We start from the raw sequence: 20,254 nt of genomic DNA, 5'->3' as shown, positions 1-20,254 counted from the left end.
CTCACGGCTGCTGTTGTTGTTGTTGTTATGTGCCGTCAAGTCAGCCTCGACTTATAGCGACTGTCCTTGGGTTTCCGAGGTATCAATACGTAAGTAGATTGCCCAACCTTCCTTCCGAGGAGTGGCTGGTGGGTAGAAGTTGACAAACCCAAGATTGGCAGGCAATACAGCAGGCTGCTGGCTTCAGAGGCTGATAATCCAAGATCAACAGGTAAAAATGGCAGGCTATTGGTTCACAGGCTATGAAGGCCACAGTCCCAAGATCAGCAGGCAACAGGGCAGGCCACTGGTTCAAGTCCTGATGATGATGAGCCAGATGCAGGATCCCAAGCAAAAAGCCAGAGATCTTTCCCAGAGCTTTTCCATATACACTGGAAGCAGGTCACACCCCAAAGGAAACTCCTTTTCAACTGATTGGCTGCTCATAGCAGACCTCATCATGGAAATGATATTATATCAGATCCCTTTATGGGAATAACTGCATCATAACTGCTAAGCCAGCCCCAACTGCTCTCCCAGACTCCAGCCTTTGCCTGCCACCTGTCATCTAGACAAGGATGTCTAACAGCCTTCTCAAACCTAATGTGTCCAAAACCAAACTCCTGGTCTTCCTCTCCCTCCTTCTGTTGCTTACACCAAAATCCTCATAGTTTTTTGCTCATGAATGACATTCATTCCTTCAGGAAATCCTATCCTGTTGCTTCTGCCTTCAAAATATATCCAGAATATGCCCACTTCTCACCACCTCCACTGCAAACAGCCCGCAGAAGCCACCAATTTTAATCGTTCCAGCTGGTCTCCCTACTTTGCTCTAATACACAAGTCATATCCGGTCACTCACTTCTCTGCCCCAGAGGAGCCCTGGTGGTGCAATGGCTAAGCGCTTGGCTGCTAACTAAAATGTTGGCAGTTTGATGTGGCAGTCTGCTTCCGTAAAGATTGTTGCTTTGGAAACCCTATGGTTTGCAAATCCTACTTTGTCCTATAGGGTCACCACAAGTCGGAATTGACTTGATGGCAATGGGTTCGGTTTGGTTTGGCCTCTGCCCAATACCCTCCAACTGCTTCCCATTTCCCTCAAAGTAAAAGATCAAATCCTGCCAATGTCCTTTTATGAGCCTGTCCTCCATTCTCTCTGACCTCTTGTTACCCCACATCCACACTCTGCTCCTGCCACCACTCTGGCTTCCTTGCTTTTCCTCCAATATGCCAGTCATGCCCCCACCTTAGGCCTTGGCTCTAGCTGTTCCTTCTACCTGGAAGCCTCTTTCCACAGCTATCCACATGGCTAACTCCCTCCCTGTAAGTATGTGCTCAAAACTTACCTCTTCAACAAGGTCAACGCTGACTACAGTAATTAATATTGCAAACTAGCCCCTACTCCCACAGTCCAGATTGACACTGCTTTGCTGTTTCTTCTTTTCCCCATAGCACTTATTTTCTAACATAAAGATTAACTTATTGAGTATGTTTATTGTTTATCACCTGCCCACCATCTCCCACATAAAATAAGCTCAATGACAAGTAATCTTTTGTTTTATTCACTGTTGTATCCCTACAACAGTGCCTGGCACATAGAAAGTGGTTACCCTCATTGCTGTCAATTCCGACTAATAGTCCTCATGCACTACAGAGTAGAATTGCTTCATAGGATTTTCATGGGTGTAATCTCTACAGGACCAGGTCATCAAGTCTTTCTTCTGCAGTGCTGCTGGGTGAGTCTGAATTGCCAACTTTAAGTTTAGTAGTGAAGCTCTGGTGGCACAGTGGCTAAAGCATTTGACTGCTAACCAGAAGGTTGGCATTTCAAACCCATCAGCCACTCTGTGGAAGGAAGACAGGGTAATCTACTTCTGTAAAGGTTCACCACCTCAGAAGACCAATGGGAGTTGCTATGAGTCGGAACTGACTTGATGGCAGTGAGTTTGGTTTTGGTTTTTAGGTTAGTAGTTGAGCACAAATCATTTGCCCCACCCAGAAGATGCTTAGTAAATACTAACTGAATGGAAAAAATCAACACTTACTGAATCAATCTCTTGACAGCTGCTCTGGACTTCTGATTCTTCGACTATCAGCCAATCAAAATGTAGAATACAAAAGTTATGACAACTTCTTACAACAACGCAACACACTGCTGTTGAGTTGGATTCGATTCACAGCAACCCCTCCTTGGGTTTCCAGGGCGGTATCACTATGGAAGTAGATTTCCCAACCTTCCTTCCGAGGAGCAGCTGGTGAGTTTGAACCACCAGCCTTCTGGTTAGCAGTCAAATACCTTAGGCACTATGCCACCAGAGTTCCTAGTCATAGCCAAACACTTGAGGGAACGAGACATTGGGCACTGGGGCTAAAGACCACAGTCTTGGGGGAACACTAAGGTCTGTTGGCATGTTCCACATCCCACTTTGGTGAGTAGCAGCTGAGGTCTTAAAAGCTTGTGAACGCCCATCTAAGGTGCAACTATTGGTCACTCCTCATGCAAATAAGAGTGAAGAAAACAAAGATAAAAGGAAACAATTAGTCCAAAGTACTAATGGACCACATAGACCCAACCTCCATGATGCTGAGACCAGAATTAGGTGCTGCCCAACTACAACTGCCGACTGCTCTGAGGGATCAAAATAGGAGGTCCTGGATGGAATGGGAGAAAAAAAAACTGAAATCATAAAAAGGAAAAAAAGATCAGGCTTACTAGTGGAACCCCTGAAACTATAGCCCTTAGACACTTTTAAGCTTGGAACTGGATTCACCCGCTTAGCTCAACTTTGGGACAAATTATAGATAGACCTATACCAAAAAAAAAAAAAAAAATCAAAATCACTGCCGTGGAATCAGATCTGACTCATAGCAACTTCTCCTTGGGTTTCCAAGGCAGTATCACCACAGAAGTAGATTGCCCAATTTTCCTTCCAATAGGCCTGTAAAGTGAACAATAAAACCAGGAAGATATGCACCTTTTAGAGCAATCAACCATATGACATTAAAAGGGCAGCATTTGTCCAGGGATAAAGCTCAGAAGGCAGAAAGGGATAAGAAAGAAAGACAAAGGGAAATAGTATACAAAGGGAGGAAGTGGGAAGAGTGCTGTTACATTGTGGGGATCACAATGAAGATCACAAACCATGTATGAATTATTGAATGGAAAACCAATTTGCTCTGTAAACTTTGACCCAAGTGCTCTGGTGGCATTGTAGTGCCTAAGGCATCTGACTGCTAACCATCAGGCTGGCAGTTCAAACCCACCAGCCACTCCTGGAAAGGAAGGTTGGGCAATCTACTTTCATAGAGATACTGCCTCGGAAACTCAAGGAGGGGTCGCTATGAGTCGAATCAACTCCACGGCAGTGAGTTTGGTTTTGGTGGTTTTTTTCTGCCTTATTGTTTAACAGTGAAAATGAAGGTCACTGAAGGAACATTTTCCATAAACAAGGTATCTGTAAGCTTGCACATTTTTTTTTTTCAACTCAGTATCTAGAAAACCTCCAAAATACATAAAAGCATTTCAAACGGACTGATGGACAGTCACACATACAGCAAGACCACAGAGCAAATGTGAACACTGCCCTCTCATGGTTGAATGTGGAGGTGGCTGTTCCTGCATGGCCGGCCTGGTGAGGGAAGTCTTTGAACCTTGCTGGTTGTTTGGGGTTGCCTATGTCATTGAAGACAATTTAAAATGGATTAAATTCAATTCTATTTTCAGAAGGAGGAATAAAGTGTCAAGGGAGAATTTTTAGGGAGTACAGAGCCCACACAGTTCCATATTGTGAGAAGGTTGTTGACAATTAGTGGAAAGTAGTAAAGAAAAATGTTACGACAAGAAAATCCTGACTTGATAACAGCCATCTGCTACGCTTACAGCTGGAAGCTGAGTGGGAATGTCCCATCTGTGTTTTATTCACAGCTTCAATTTGATTATAAATAAGACACATAAGTGCACAATTTACATTGAATGTCTGAATGTCTTCTGGAACCAGGAATGTATGTATTTGTATCTTACATACATTTGTATGTGTATTTTTGATCTGTCCTTCATAACTGAGGCTTTAACTCTTGACTCCGCCCCTTTGTGCAAATAGAAATGACTGAACTCCAACCTGGCCCAGCTTTTCCTGGAGCCTCTTGGCTGTTGGCTGCTGGGAAACTCCGGGCCCCTGAGTCCTGGGGTGGCAGCATATGGGAAGCTTACAGACGCTCAGTCAGGAGGGCGCTGCACATGCAGCCATACACACGTTCTCACTTATTTCTCAAACTGATTCTATGGGGATCTATATGGGCTTTCACCCCCATTTTACGGATGAGGGAAAGTGAGGATGAGTGAGGTAAGGCATTTGCCCAAGGTAATATGGTCAGTTGGTAGTACAGCCAACCTTCAAAACTAAGTCTTTGTACCAAGGTTCAGAGACCATGTTCTTTCCACATTCCGCTTGGTCTCCACAGTCACCCTGCCAGGTTCTCTGGGGCTATAAATAGCCCGGGAGGCTGGGACTTCTAGTGTGAGGTCAGCCAGGCCTATAGCACAAGGAGACAACACCTCGAGTACTCGCCTCACCCAGGCGACCCCCTTGGCCTCAACAGAACTCAGGCCCAGACAGGCCTCCACTTCTCATTTGTTTCTCTTCCCTTGGTTATATTTAACTCTGAATCTCCAAGAGAAGGGTGTGAGCCAGCCACTTAGTCACCACACACCCTCCACTTGGTTAGGCTGCTGCACATCTACCTCAGCCTTTTCAGATGTCAGTGTGAGCCCCTCAATGGTGGCTGTCTGCACTCTTCTGGATGGTCTGTGGGGTCTTGTGCCTACAGCTCCTTGAGGGAGGGCCCACATCTGGTTTCCAATGTATTTGTAATGTTCAGCAGTGTGTATGTGATAGTTGGAGCTGTGTGTCAACTTGGCTGGACCCCAGTTCTGTGTGGTTGTTCCCATGATGGGATCAGATGACTGAGTTCTGAGTGGCCAGTCTGCCCAAGGGGAGTTTCCCTAGGGGTGTGGCCTGCTTGCAATGATATCCAAGGACAATCTGGAAGAACGGCATTCCTTAAGGAATTGGAACCCTGGTGTGCGAACTACAGACTTCCTTGAGTGAGCAGCCCACCGCTCGGCCTGGAGATCTCGGATTCATCTTTTGTTGGAATCAACAACCAATACACTGCATGCCAGCTTGAATCTCTCAGCTCCTCTGTGCTTGCGGAAGCCAAGGCGGCCGCAAGCCCCATCTCCTCCAGAGACGGACTTTTCGGCTTGGACTTGTCGGCTTCTATACGCTTGTGAGCCATTTATCTAAGATAAATCTCTCTCTCTCTCTCTCTCTAAATATATATATATATATATATACTTTGCTGGTTTTTTGTGTTTCTCTAGAGAACCCAATCTAACACAGTGTATAACACACTGCACATGGCAGTCACTCAATAATTCTTTGTTGAACGAATAAATAAATAATCCAAGCTATGCCCTTTACCCAGACATCAAAACAAGGGGCACACAGATTCCCAGATGGACACCTTCTAAAACCAAATGCATTTCACTCTATTAAATATGATCAATTTTATTCAAGGAATGGACTTGAGTGTTTGTCATCCTTCCCACTCTTCTCTCATCCTCCACCAGACATGGCATTGAGGACCACGTGGGAAGGGGAGAAGGGGAGGACATCCAGTCTCCAAGGCTGGACTCTTAAGTGCTACATGCAGCAGCCACACAGAGTGCGTGAGGCTCAGGCACTTGGAGCCCTGTTCATCTCAATGGCAGGTCTCTCCCTGTCTTCTCCTGCATGCTGGCCTCCTGCAGGAACCTGGTGCCTATGCTTCCATCTGAACTGCTCAGCCACTGCAGCCAACGGGGGACCATGGCTCTGTGTGGCAGCCTAGGCTAGAGCTCAGGAATGTGGACGGATCCTGAAATAGGCGCTCAAAAGGCTAAACCTGCAGGCTCTCAGATCTTACAAGAACGGAAAAAGCCGCTTCTTCACAATGTAGAGGACAGTAGCAAGAAAGAGAGCCAAAGCAAGGAAAATGAGGAGTTTGTCCGTCAGCTCCCGGCGGTTGTATTTTGTGATGAGTTTCCTCCCCAGCTGGATGGTCCCCGACATGGACTTAAACTCTTCATTTGCATCCAGAATAGTCCGTGAAGAATTGACTGAAACGAAAGAGGGAGGGAGCCTGACTCAGAGACTGTGCAGTGCAAAATCCAAAGGCCTTGCTGTACAGACTGGGTGGCTGATACAGAATCCTACATTTGAAGCCAGAATAAAAAGATGTATGTGCATGAGACAATTCAGATGAGCAAAGAGAACAAGGGTGTAACAAGGAGAGACACTGCCCTATGTCCCAGCCAGCTAACACAATGATGTGGATTGTTTACATACAATGTCACAAGGTCATAACTAGGAGTCCTCCAACACGGACCAAAACCAGTCAGACTCACTGCCATCGAGTCGATTTTGACTCACAGCAACCCCCACTGGGTTTCTGAGGCTGTAAATCTTTATGGAAGTAGATCACCCTATCTTCCTTCCATGGAGCAGCTGGTGGGTTTGAACCGCCGACCTTCTGGTTAGCAGCCAAACACCTTATCCACTCCACCAGCAGAGCTCCTTCCAACATGGACATCACTAGGGAAACAGGCAAAAGGGTTCCTCTCCACCCCACCAGCCTGAGCTTTCTGAAGCACAGAAGTGCTGCTGAGGAGAAGCATCACCAGTCACAAAAACTACCCCAAGTGATCAGAAGGATATAAAAGGAACTGGTAATAGAGGTGCTTCTGGGGAGTGGAAATGGCAGACTGGCAGTCAGGGAGTCAAAGGGAGACTCATCTTTCCTGGGTTCCCTTTCGCACTGTCTGGAGCTATGCTGACCAACACCATAGCTACACCTCAGCATAAATGTGACTAATCCAAACTGAGCTGTATGCAAGTATAAAATACACACAGGGTTTGAAGGAAAAAGAATAAGATAGCTAGTAATTTCAAATATTAACTACATAGTGATGTTTTGTATATATTCATTTAAATATTCTAATTTCATTTGTTTCTTTTTACTTTTTAAAGTGCTTTCTAAAAACTTTTAAACTACATACATGGTTCACATTATATTTCCCTTGGACAGTACTGCTGTAGAGTTTTTATTTTCCCTAAATTTCATGCAAATACCACGTTATGCAGTTTTTGCAAACCACACAGCCCCCTCACACATTAGCTTTCTATGCGCCCTGTGTACATTATACATGTGTGCATGTAATGTGTGAAAAAATGCAGTACATTATCTTTTCCACAAAATTGAGAATCAATATGCAAATAAAAGGAATCACCAGAGGAACAGAGCAGCATTTTGAAAAAGGCTGATAAGGGAGGAAAACAAACATGACAGAAATTCCCCTCAGCCTTCCTTTTCCAAGCCTGTGCTGCCCTTTCAGAAACAGTTATTAACTGCAAAGCTAGTAAGGTTTCCTTTTTAAAACCTTTTTTATTATAAAGAATTTTAAGTCATTACAAAAGTAGACAGAATGGTATCAAGAAATGCTACATACCCATCACCCACACCTAAGAACCACCAATCTCCTGGCCATCTTGGCCCATCCTTACTCCCGTCCAGCCACCTCTGCCCCCATCCCTATCACTCTGAAGCAAGTTCCAGACACTGTATCCTTGATGGGCTTTAATCAAGTTGAATTTGTGAACCATAAGGAAAAGATTAAGAACTGTGTTCTTCTCGTTCTTCAATAGCTAGCTCTTCTGTAAGATGTGCCCCAAGAACCATCTCAGACAGGGGAGCCCCTTATACCCCAAAATCCACAGAATTTGTGTTTCTGTTGTATTGCTTAAATAAGTTCTCTGTTCCTGATATATGTCTGTGGGGAGGGGAGAGGACCGAGTGTCCTGTCACCCACACCAGAACACAAAAGCCCTTGACTCAAGGGCCGAGCGGTCTCCTCCCTTTCTCCACAGCCTCTCCTGAGACTCCGGCGTGCCCACAGCACACAGAGAGGAAGCACCGGGCTGGCTCTGAGCTAAATTCTCAGGCCCTGACCTTGGGGTAAGCTGCTTGTTTTTCTCCTGCTTTTGCCTGTTCATGATGCAAGGGAAAAAACACAGTGGTCCAAAAGGATCGTTTTTGGGTGATAATGGTGCTGTGGTTCTGTTTGCTTGTTGTTTTTAAAGAGTTCCTTATCTTATAGAAACATACTGAGATATTTATTGCTGATGTCTGGGATTCGCTTCAAATTAATCCAGATGGAGGATGGAGTGAGGGTGGAGTTGAAACAAGATGGGCTGTGAGTTATTCACTGCTAAAGCTGTATGGTGCATTTGGGGTTCATGATACCATCTCTCTACCTTAGTATAAGTGTGAAAATTCCCAGAAGTGTTTGAAGGAATAAATTCTGTTTGCTTTCCTAATACTGAAGGACCCTGGAGAAAGTGGCTATTCTTCTACATTACAAGGGAGACACTATGAGAAAGCTGGTGGAGAGAAAAAGATGGTCTCAAGCAGCCTCTTCTGTAGCCTCTTTGTATCTTTTAAAAGAAACTCATGATAAAAATGACACTTGAGAGTATAATTCTAAGGTGAGGTTCTAGCAGTTTTGCCAGTGGCTGATACGCTCCAATCATTCTGGAGCAATGATTTCCAAACCTGCCTGACACAAGTGTCCCCAGATTCCTCACTAAAAACCAGCTCCCAGGCCTCTCCCTGGACACCAGCTTGACAGAAGAGTGCCTGTAAATCTCTGCTTTTTACAGCAACCCCTGGCAAGGCTTCTGCTGGGGAAACCTTGATGGGACAGGATGGTGGAAGGGGAGGTTTCTAATACAACTATAATAATCAAAAGGAGAAAAAGCAGCAAATTCTCACTCTGGGTAAAATTAGCTATCAAGTCATCTCATGAGTGAGAAGCCACACAAGTTGGTGAGCTTCAGGGAGCAGCCTGCAGTGGTGATGCCGTTCCAAGGGCTTTGGAGGCACTGCTGTGGGAGAAGGTCCTGATCCAGGCCCAGCCTTACCGAGAGTGTGCATGGCTTCTTCACTCTGCTGGACCTGCTGTGACATCATCCTGCTGATCCCCATTAGGCTCTCTGTGATGGTGCTGGATGTCTGGGCCAGGCTCTCTTTGGTGGTTTTCCTGTAAGTCCAGAGCAAAGGGAGAAGGCATGTCAACAAAAGCCAGGCTGTAAGAAAAACCCACATTCAAACGAGATGTCACTTTTTACCTATCAAATTAGTATAGATTTTTTTGTTTTTATAGTCAAGGAGCTCTGGTGGTGTAGGAGAAGGCATGTCAACAAAAGCCAGGCTGTAAGAAAAACCCACATTCAAACGAGATGTCACTTTTTACCTATCAAATTAGTATAGATTTTTTTGTTTTTATAGTCAAGGAGCTCTGGTGGTGTAGTGCCTAAGACATTTGACTGCCACTAGGTTGGTGGTTCAAACCCACCAGCCACTCTGAGGAAGGAAGACTGGGCAATCTACTTCTATAAAGTTTACCACCTCAGAAACCCAAAGGGGGTCGCTATGAGTCAGAATTGACTCGATGGCACTTTGGTTTGGTTTGGTTTTGGTTTATAGTCAATGCTATAGACTTTCAGGAACGTAAGCTGGAAGGTAACTAGAAAGCCACTGGACCATACATATTTGCAGCCTGTGATGTAGTAAATTACATGATACAGCTTTTCTAGCCATAGTATTTGTAACTGCCACTTTGCTGTAAGTAACTGAGTACCTGCTTGTTAAAGTCATCCACCTGGAGCAATACAAAGCAATCTTCTGGGAAGTTTGCTCTCTCTCAGGTGCACAGAATTCTATGTTGAGATTGGGTGGTTTGGGCCACTCTGCCAGGCTCAAAAGGAGCACTTCTAGAGGTAGAGAGTGTCTCTCTGACTGCCGGCTGAGAAAGATGTGCTGCTGAGAGAAACGTGCTGCTGAGAAATGTGAGAGACATGTAGCTGAGAGAGACACGAGAGACACACACTGCTGAGGGAGAGATGTGCTACTGAGAAAGACTGTCAGCTAAGAGATGGCCTGCTAAGAGATGGCCGGCTGAGAGAGACTAAGCACGTTCCTGAACTTAAGTTGTAGCCTATTGCTTCCCTAATAAACCCCATGATCTGTGAGTTCTGTGTGGTCACTGCAGCAAATTATCGAACTCAGCAGAGAGGTTGTGGATGCCATGGGAGGAAGGGTTGGTGACAAGGTTAGTAAGAGGGCTGGAGGGTGGTGGCATGTCTGGCTTCATAGGAGCAAGCATTGGGCTGCTGATGGTGATTCTGCCCTCCTCTTGTGCAGTTAAAAGAAGTCAGAAAATGTGGCCTCCCTGTCTCTTTCGCACAGCCCTAAAAATGTTCATGTCTTGGACCCGGTAATCCTCTCCCTGGAAATCTTTTCAAACAAAATACCTAAAATGTGGACAAAGCCTTATATTCCAAGATATGCCCTATCATATAGTTTATAATACTGAAAAACTAGAAGTGTAAACACACCATTGGTTAATACAATGGAATACTACGTGCTGTTAAAATTATGTTTAAAGAGTTTTTAAAACAATGTGCAAATCTTTGTGCCTAAGTGAAAAAGAACAGAATACTAAATTGCATGTATGGTATGATTTGACTTTGTAAAAAAACACATAAGAAATAATAATGGTGCACACTCATGTTCATCACAGCACTATTCACAGGAGTAAAAAGATGGAAACAATCTCAATGCCCATCAAAGGATGAACAGATAAACAAAATATGATAACATACACAATGGAATACTACAGAACGTTAAAGATCAATCTGCAAAACATCTCATAATATGGATGAACTGAGAAGACATTATGCTGAAATTAGTCAATCAGAGAAGGGATAAATAAGAGACCACTATCGTAAAAAGTCAAGAAAAGGTTTTCATACAAAAAGAAATATTCTTTGATGGTTACCAGGGGTGGGAGGGGAAGGAAGAGTAAATCACTTAAAAAAATAATAATTATTATGGGTGAAGACAATATACCAAAATGTTTATGAGTAATAGGATTATGGCTTATTTTCATTTTGTACATGTATTCTTTTCTTTCATACTTTTAAAATAATCTTACTTATATAATAAAATTAGGAGCTCTGGCGGTGGTGTGCCTAAGACATTTGACTGCTAACCAGCAGGCTGGCAGTTCAAACCCACCAGCCACTCCTCAGAAGGCGGACTGGGCAATCTACTTCCGTAGAGATACCACCTCAGAAACCCAAGGAGGGGTCGCTCTGAGCCAGAATCAAAGGCAGTGAGTTTGGTTTTTATATAATAAAATTAAATATCCACCTTATGGTAAAAACAAGAGGGGTTTTCCTACAATGGGTTTTAACCTTGCCAATTGCTATCTATCCCACTATCAGAGCCCAGAAAGACAAAAGGAGAGATACCTTTGCCTTAAGTGATCTCCTCCCTGGAGAAGTTCCGCTTTTTCTAGATTGTCGATGGCAATCTTGCAAGTAAGATTTGCTTTCCTCCATGAGGTCTGATTGCTGGAACCAGAGGATTATGTGTGAGTTTCTGCCAGCTCCACCAGGCTGTCAAATCACCAGTTCAAATCACCATGGTGCTTCTGTCTACCAAGTCTAGCCCACAGAGTCCATCCCTACATGCTACCACTTCCTCCTCTTGGTGGCCAATGACTACTCTAGCTCAGGCCTCAAGACTTCTTGTTGGGACCAGTGTTTTCAAACTGAGTACCCTCAGTGACAAGGGAGCAGAAGTCACACAACATAAAGTTATCACTTATGCACCACTTACTTACCACACTAGTCGCTACTCACATCCACACCCCCTCCCACACCCCTGCCTATACTAGCCTCTACAATGGCCACCCTTTTGTCAGCCTCCTCCTGACTGTCAGGTGTTACAAACACAGCTGTGTCTGTGAGAATAATGCTAGAGGATTACTCAAACCAGAAGCAAAGCCACAAAGATCTGGCAGAGGGAGACCAATTAACAAAGCCTAAGAGAAAACCTCCAAGGATAATGACGACACAGAAGGGTTTCAGGAGAGAATGATCTGGATGCCAGCATTCTGGAAAAGTTAATGGAGCCACAGATATTTTTGCAACAACAACCCTTTTCATGATTGTGATGCAAAAGTCAAATGTAAAGAGAAAAGTACTATTTCATGCAGACAGACAATTTTGTTGGAAAAGTGACATTCCCTCCACCCCAAAATCACTAACAGGAGTTAGCATATAGCTGCAATCTCAGAACCAAGGACTGCATACAGCTGCAGGTATAACAAATTTTGTTTACCCTAACAGCAAGCTAATTTAAACCTTTTTGTTTCATTTTTTTTAAGGTGAAGTCCCATTTAAAGCTTTCTGAAATTTTGACCCATCTTAAGTAGGTTCACTGTAGTGGATTTTATCTGGGACCAATTATCCTTAGATAAAAAGGGTGTTCACCATGACTTGGAACTGACTTGACAGCAACAGGTTTGATTTTATGGTTTTGGTATTACCAAAGCAGGGGCCAATTTGATGACAGCTAACAACAAAAAGTACAAGAGCAATCATTTTTTTGTTTGCTCTAATGATATAAATCAACAGTATGTTATAAACCACACACACCTGCATGTACATTCTCTGCCTGTCCCTGTTTGCAAACCGTTCTAGAGAAAATATTCCGCCTGTGTGTCTAACGACACAATTAAGTCATCACCTACAGAACTTATACACTTGCCTCACAGGAACCAGTGGCCAAGGCCGCTGGCAGGGAGCCCAGAACCACCTACCTGAGCATCTGCTTCTTGTGATTCTCCACTTCCTGGAGGAGAGCTTGCTTCTCTGACTCCTTGTCTTGCTCTTTAGCTGACTGCTCAAGCTCCTTTGGGGAAAAATAGCTCTGTATTAAAATGATTTTAAAACCTAAGATGTGTTAGGCTGGGTTCTCTAGAGAAGCAAAACCAGTAAAGCTTAGAGAGAGATAGAGAGAGAGAGAGAGAGAGAGAATTTTATCTTAGGGAAATGGCTCACACAGTTAGAAAAGCTGGCAAGTCCCAAGTTCCTGGACCAAATGTCAAGCTGGAAGTTTTTCCCAACTCACGCAGCTGCAGGGGCTGACGAGCTCAAGACTGGAAGGCAGTATAACAGGCTGCTGACTTGGGCAGTTGACGAATCCCAGATCAACAGGGAGAATGGTGGACTGTTGGCTCACGGGACAGCTGAAGGCAGCACGACAGGATTCCGATCCACAGAAGGTTCCCACATTTTCCCAGGACATCCATATATATATAGGAAGCAGGCCACACCCCTAAGGAAACTCCCTTTCAACTGACTGGCTGCTCAAAGCACATATATCTGATCTCATCATGTGAATAACCATATCACAACAGCTTAAACCACTCAGAATTGTGGTCCAACCAAATTGACACACAACCCCAACTATTACACAATATAAAGCCAGAAGAGCTCTCATGTTTCTGGCAAAGTCATACAACAGCCCTTGAAAACACTCTTAAACCAGAACACTTAGGAATGCTAGGTAACATATAACAAATATCCTTTAAATATATAGCTGAGTTTGCAAATTTGAAAACCACACACATGAAGACACTCAACACAGCTTATTAGGTCCTTCCTAGATGCACTGGTGATACTCAGGGAGTGGGAGGAAAGATTAATAAATGTGTAAATGACTGGAGAGGTCACTTAATTATTGAGGAAATAAGCACTAGGTAAGCTTGCAGATATAAACAGTGGAGAGTTGAAGTCATGCTAAGTTGAAGAAAGGTCTTTTAGGCAACTTAATAAATTGGATTTAAAAGGAAAAAAAGTAGAAGCAGGCCAAATAAATGCTCTTCAATAGAGAAATAGTTAAACAAATTAGGATACATCTACATAATGGAATACTATGCAACCATATATATATATATAAAATAAAAAGAGGGTGCATTCTAGTACTGATATGGAAAGATTTCCAATATATGTTTAAAAAAGCAATGTTTCAGTATGCAATTATATAAGAAAGGGAGAAGAAACAGAGATACTCTAGATAGATATGTAAGAAACAACTAAAAGTAGTTACCCATTTGGGAGAGTGGAACAGAGCAAATAAGAGGAAAGAAAATGCACATACACATATATAAACCATGTGAAAGTGAAACCCCTCAAAAACAAAAAACTATACTGATTAAGTCAGTGCTGAAGATGGAGGCAGAAAGAGATCAGCTTGCTATCGGGGCATTGTTGAAATTCTAAAGTTAACACCTACAGCAAAAAGTACATATATTCAAAATTGCCTTTGAAAATTCCTGTTTCTTAGGGGTCCAACTGGCCAGCTATTCTGCCACCTTTGGAACCGATCATTCTGCTGGCCTGGCATTTGGGACCATGTTATAGGAAAAACACAAGTGTTTGAAACCCAGTACCACAGGCAGTGAAACCAGGTGCCACCCAAGACACAACGAGGGAAGGGCCAATCCACAGCACCCACCTCCGCTTCAAGGAGGGCCCAGCAGTGGAAACACCTACACTCTTCACACTGCTCCTTTCTTGCTCTCTAGTGTCTTTTGATGCAGCACGGAAAGCACAGCTGAATTCAGGAGTGTTAAATGTGTGTATGATGTGACTGGCGACTACAGAAACAGACAGAAAGACGCTGGGCACAATGATGGCATGAAATTGGTGATACATTGATGGAGAGCAAGTCAATGGGCTGGAGAGTGTGGTTAATTGTCAGTTATTGAGTTAGGTGTCATCTAGTCAACTCCGAGTCATAGCAAACCCACGTACAACAGAACAAAACACTGCCCAGTCCTGCACCATCCTCACACTTGTTGCTATGTTTGAGCTCTTTGTTGCAGCTGCTATATCAATCCATCTTGTTGAAGGTGTTCCTCTTTTTCACTGACCTTCTGCTTTACTGGTCCCTCCTGATAACATGTCCAAAGGAAGTTGAGATGAAGTCTCACCATCCTCACTTTTAAGGAGTATTCTGGCTGTACTTCTTCCAAGACAGATGAGTTTGCTCTTCTGGCGGTCCATGGTATGTCAATATTTTTCACAAGCACCATCATTTAAATCCGTCAATTCATCTTTGTTCTTCCTTATTCATTGCCTAGCTTTTGCATGCATATAAGGCAGAGAGAGTGGTAGAAAAGAGCAAGTGATTGACATGATCCCAGGATTTTCAAGTTGAAAAATTCCAAGGACAGTGGTGCCCTACATCCACCTGCTGACACAGCTGCCAGTGCTATGTAGTCAGAAGTTCATCATCTTTACCTAGAAAGCAGGTTAGTATGGAGTCACCAACATTGTCTAAAGGCTTACTACTCTAGCTCCTATTGAGGAACCTGGACTGCTCTCAAGCATCCACTGATGCAGAGGTTAGTCCCAGGACTGAGCTCCCATCACCATTACCAAGCATCTTGGTTCTGCAGCTACCTACCTGTATTCTGTGCCGTAACTGCTGGAACTTCTCTTTCACTTTAGTGTTCAGTTCAGTAAGTGCGCTTAATGGTCCTGAGCAATCACGAATATCCTAGGAGACATTGAAGAGAAGAAGCAGCTATGAAAGGAAATGAAACCATCTGTACAGAGAGAGTGGCCTAGACCACACCTAAGGTAGGCTTACTGACAGGCATTCATCCCAATCTTGTTTACCTCTGCAACACAAGCAAAAGCATTACCATTTACACTTTTCTCACCCAACTTTAATTTTGAGCAGATAATTAAAAAGCACACTAAGAAACACAACTCAGTCCTTAAAGTTTAACAATGGAGCTCCTGGCACAGTGGTTAAAGTGTTCGGCTGCTAACCAAAAGGTCAGTGGTTTGAACCCACCAACCACTCTGCAGGAGAAAGATGTGGCAGTCAACTTCCAAACAAATTATAGCCTTGCAAGCCTATGGGACGGTTCTACTTTGTCCTACAGGATCACTGAGTTGGAATTGACTGATGGCAATGGGTTTGTTTGGTTTTTTTTAATTTTAATTTTTTAAAAAGTTTAATAGGACTCCCTGGGTAGTGCCAACGGTACAAACTTCTGAAAAGCCTGCCATTGAAAACCCTATGGAGCACAATCCTGCTCTGACATACATGAGGTCACCATGAGTCATAGTCGACCATATAGCAACTGGTTAGTTACAGTTTAACAAAATATCACCTGACCAGTGTGAAAGTTTAAAGGAACTTGTGTATCCAACAAGAATGAACATCCCAAGGTAATAATTAATGTTAGATCTTTCCAACTAAAAAATCCTGATGCTTAAATTTCTATCACCACATAAGATTAACTTTTTCAAACCATCTATTCTAAATCACAGTCCTTACAGACGTATTTCCACCACTCATCTGTCAGACTGTTGTACTGTGGTGGCTTGTATGTGGCTATAATGCTGGAAGCTGTATTACCAGTATTTCAGATACCTGCAGGGTCACCCGTGGTGGGCAGGTTTCAGCGGCGCTTCCAGACTAACAAGAAGGACCTGCTGATCTACTTTAAAAAAAAAAAAAAAATAGCCAGTGAAAACCTTATGGATAGCAGCATAACACTGTCTGATGGAGTACCAGAAGATGAGCCCCTCTGGTTGGAAAGCACTCAAAATATGATTGGGGAAGAGCTGCCTCCTCAAAGTAGAGTGGACTTTAATGCTGTGGATGGAGTAAAGCTTTCGGAACTTTCATTTGCTGATGTGGCATGACTCATTGAGAATAAACAGCTGCAAACATCCTTAATAATCGGAACAAGGAATGTACAAAGAATAACCCAAGGAAAATTGTTGTTGTTGTTGTTGTTAGGTGCCGTCAAGTTGGCTCTGACTCATAGTGACCCTACGTACAACAGAATGAAACACTGCCCAGTCCTGTGCCAGCCTCACAATCCTTGCTGTATCTGAGCCCATCGTTGCAGCCACTATGTCAATCCATCTTGTTGAGGACCTTCCCCTCTTTCGTAAACTCTCCACTTTACCAAGTATGATATCCTTCTCCAGGGAATGGTCTCTTCTGACAACATGACCAAAGTAGATGAGATGAAGTCTGGCCATTCTCGCTTATAAGAAGCATTCTGGCTGCACTTCCTCCAGGATAGATTTGTTAGTTCTTCTGGCAGTCCATGGTACTTTCAGTATTCCTTGTGAACATCACAACTCAAAAGCATCAACTCTTCTTCAGTCTTCCTTGTTCATTGTCCAGTTCTCACATGCTTAAGAGGTGACAGAAAATACCACGGCTTGGGTTAGGTGCACCTTAGTCTTCAAGGAGACATCTTTGCTCTTCAGCACTTTTAAAGAGGTGTTTTGTAGCAGATCTGCCCAGTGCTTTATGTAGTCTAATGTCTTGACTGCTGATTCCATTGCAGTTGATTGTGGAACCAAGTAATATGAAATCTTTAACAGTTAATTTCAATCTTTTCTCCATTTATTGTGATTTTGCTTATTGGTCCAGTTGTGAGGATTTTTGTTTTCTTTATGTTGAGATATAATCCATACTGCAGACTGAAGTCTTTAATATTCATCAGTAAGTGCTTCAAGTCATCCTCACTTTCATCAAGCAAAGTTGTGTTGTCTGCATATCTCAGGTTGTTAATGAGCCTTCCTCCAATCCTGATGCCGCCTCTTCTTCATACAGTCCATCTTCTCAGATTATCTGCTCAGCATACAGATTGAATAAGTATGGTGAAAGGATAAAACCCTGATGCATTCCTTTCCTGATTTTAAACCATGCAGTATTCCCTTGTTCTGTTCAAACAGCCTCCTAGTCTATGTACAGGTTCCTCATGAGCACAATCAAGTGTTCTGGAATTCCCATTCTTCTCAATGTTATCCATAATTTGGTATGATCCACACAGTCTAATCCTTTGCATAGTCAATAAAACTCAAGTAAACATCTTTCTGGTATTCTTTGCTTTCAGCCAAGATCCGTCTGACATCAGCAATGATATCCCTTGTGTACCACATCTTCTTCTGAATCTAGCTTGCAGTTCTGGAAGTTCTCTGTCAATATACTGCTGCAACCATTTTTAAATTATCCTCAGCAAGATTTTACTTGCATGTGATATTAATGATATTGTTCAATAATTTCCACATTCTGTGGGATCACCTTTCTTTGTAATAGGTACAATTATGGATCTCTTCCAGTCAGTTGGCCAGGTAGCTGTCTTCCAAGTTTCTTGGCATAGATGAGTGAGTGCCTCCAGCAGGGCAACCATTTGTTGAAACATCTCAATGGGTATTCTGTCAATTCCTGGAGCCTTGCTCTTTGCCTATTCCTTCAGTGCTGCCTCAACTTTTTCCTTCAATACCACTGGTTCTTGATCATATGCCACCTCCTGAAACAGATGAATATTTCATCCATTCATTCATGAAACAACACACACTTTCAGACTGCAGAAGTTGGTAAAGATCTTCAATTGCCTCATCTTTGGCTTTGGTGGTTGGCACATAAATTTGAATAATAGTAATATTAACTGGTCTTCCTTGGAGGCATATAGATATTATCCTATCACTGACAGCAGTGTACTTTAGGATGGATCTTGAAACATTCTTTATGATGATGAATGCCACATCATTCCTCTTCAATTTGTCATTCCCTGCTTAGTAGATCATATGGTTGTCTGATTCAAAATGGCCAAGACCAGTCCATCTCAGCTCGCTACTGCCTAGGTTATCAATCTTTATGCATTCCATTTCATTTTTGACAACTTCTAATTTTCCTGGGAGCTCTGGTGGTGTAGTGCCTAAGGCATCTGACTGCTAACCAGAAAGCTGGTGATTCAAATCCACTAGCCACTCCTTGGAAAGAATATTGGGCAATCTATTTCCGTAGTGATACCACCTCAGAAACCAAAGGAGGGGTCCCTATGAGTTGGATGTGACTCAGCAACAGTGAGTTTTTTCCCCCAATTTTCCTAGATTCATACTTCGTAATTCCATGTTCTGATTCTTAATGGATATTTGCAGCTGGTTTTTCCCATTTTGCGTCATGCCACAGCAGCAAATGGGGGTCCCGAAAGCTTTACTCCATCCACATCAAGGTTGGCTTTACTCTGAGGAGGCAGCTCTTCCCCACTTGTATTCTGAGTGCCTTCCAACCTGAGGGGCTCATCTTCCAGCACTATGTTGGACAATGTTTCAGGGCTGTTCATGAAGTTTTCCAGTAATATGTCAGACAGTGTTTCAGTGCTATTCATAAGGTTTTCATTGGACAATTCTCTGAAAGTGGACGGCCTCTTCCTTTTTCCAAGTCTGTCTTAGTCTGGAAGCTCCACTAAAACATGTCCAATGTGGGTGACCCTGTTGGTATTTGAAATACTGGTGGCATAGCCTCCAGCCTTAGAGCAACACACAAGCCACCACAGCATGATAAACTGACAAACGAGTGGTGGCTAGGAAAATAAGCAGTCATCAAAAAATGAAATGGAACACATAAAGATCAATATCCTAGGCATTAGTGAACTGAAATGGACTGGTATTAGCCATTTTGAATCAGACAATCATCTAGTCTACTATGTCAGGAGCAAAAAATTGAAGGGGAACAGTGTCACATTCATCGTCAAAAAGAACATTTTGAGATCTATCCTGAAGTAAACGCTGACAGTGGTAGTATATACTCATGTGCCTACTCATGAGGAACCTGTACATAGACCAGGAGGCTGTCATTCGAACAAAACAAGAGGATACTGCATGGTTCAAAATCAAGAAGGGAGTGTGTCAAGGTTGCATTCTCTCACCATACTTATTCAATTTGTATGCTGAGCAAATAATCCAAGAAGCCGGATTATATGAAGAAGAACGTGGCATCAGGTTTGGAGAAAGACTCATTAACCTGTGATAGGCAGATGATACAACTTTGCTTGCTGAGAGTGAGGATGACTTGGAGCACTTAGTGATGAAGATTAAAGACTACAGGCTGCAGTATGGATTATACCTCAATATAAAGAAAACAAAAATCCTCACAACTGGTCCAATAAACAGGTTCACAGTAGATGGAGAAAAGACTGAAGTTATCAAGGATTTCATATTACTTAAGTTCTACAATCAACACCAATGAAAGCAGCAGTCAAGACATCATATGATATATTGCATTGGGCAAATCTGCTGTAAAAGACCTCTTTCAAGTGATGAAGAGCAAAGATTTCTCCTTAAAGACCAAGATGTGCCTAACCCAAGCCATAGGAGCTCTGGTAGCGTAATGCCTAAGGCACCTGACTGCTAACCAGAAGGCTGGCAGTTCAAACCCACCAGCCACTCCTCGGAAGGAAGATGGGGCAATCTACTTCCATAGTGATACCGCCTCA

At 43.1% G+C, this 20,254-nt stretch overlaps 1 protein-coding gene across 1 annotated transcript in view; it reads right to left on the bottom strand.

The window, feature by feature from the left end:
• Positions 1-5,942: 5,942 nt before the first annotated feature.
• Positions 5,943-20,254, bottom strand: part of BNIP1 (BCL2 interacting protein 1) — a 20,726-nt gene continuing 6,414 nt past the window's right edge. Inside the window, exons 2-6 of the mRNA XM_007951655.2 lie at positions 15,403-15,495; positions 12,749-12,840; positions 11,394-11,495; positions 9,000-9,118; positions 5,943-6,139 (exon numbers count right to left, since the gene is read on the bottom strand). Of these exons, the coding sequence (XP_007949846.1) occupies positions 5,943-6,139; positions 9,000-9,118; positions 11,394-11,495; positions 12,749-12,840; positions 15,403-15,495 (603 nt within the window). The remainder of the gene's footprint in view (positions 6,140-8,999; positions 9,119-11,393; positions 11,496-12,748; positions 12,841-15,402; positions 15,496-20,254) is intronic.

This window comes from Orycteropus afer, unplaced genomic scaffold (genome assembly GCF_000298275.1).
Source record: "Orycteropus afer afer isolate SDZICR_OR568_19922 unplaced genomic scaffold, OryAfe1.0 scaffold00306, whole genome shotgun sequence".
NCBI lineage: Eukaryota > Metazoa > Chordata > Mammalia > Tubulidentata > Orycteropodidae > Orycteropus > Orycteropus afer.
The sequence above is the reverse complement of the archived record's forward strand: the minus strand, read 5'-3'. Positions and strand labels throughout refer to the sequence as shown.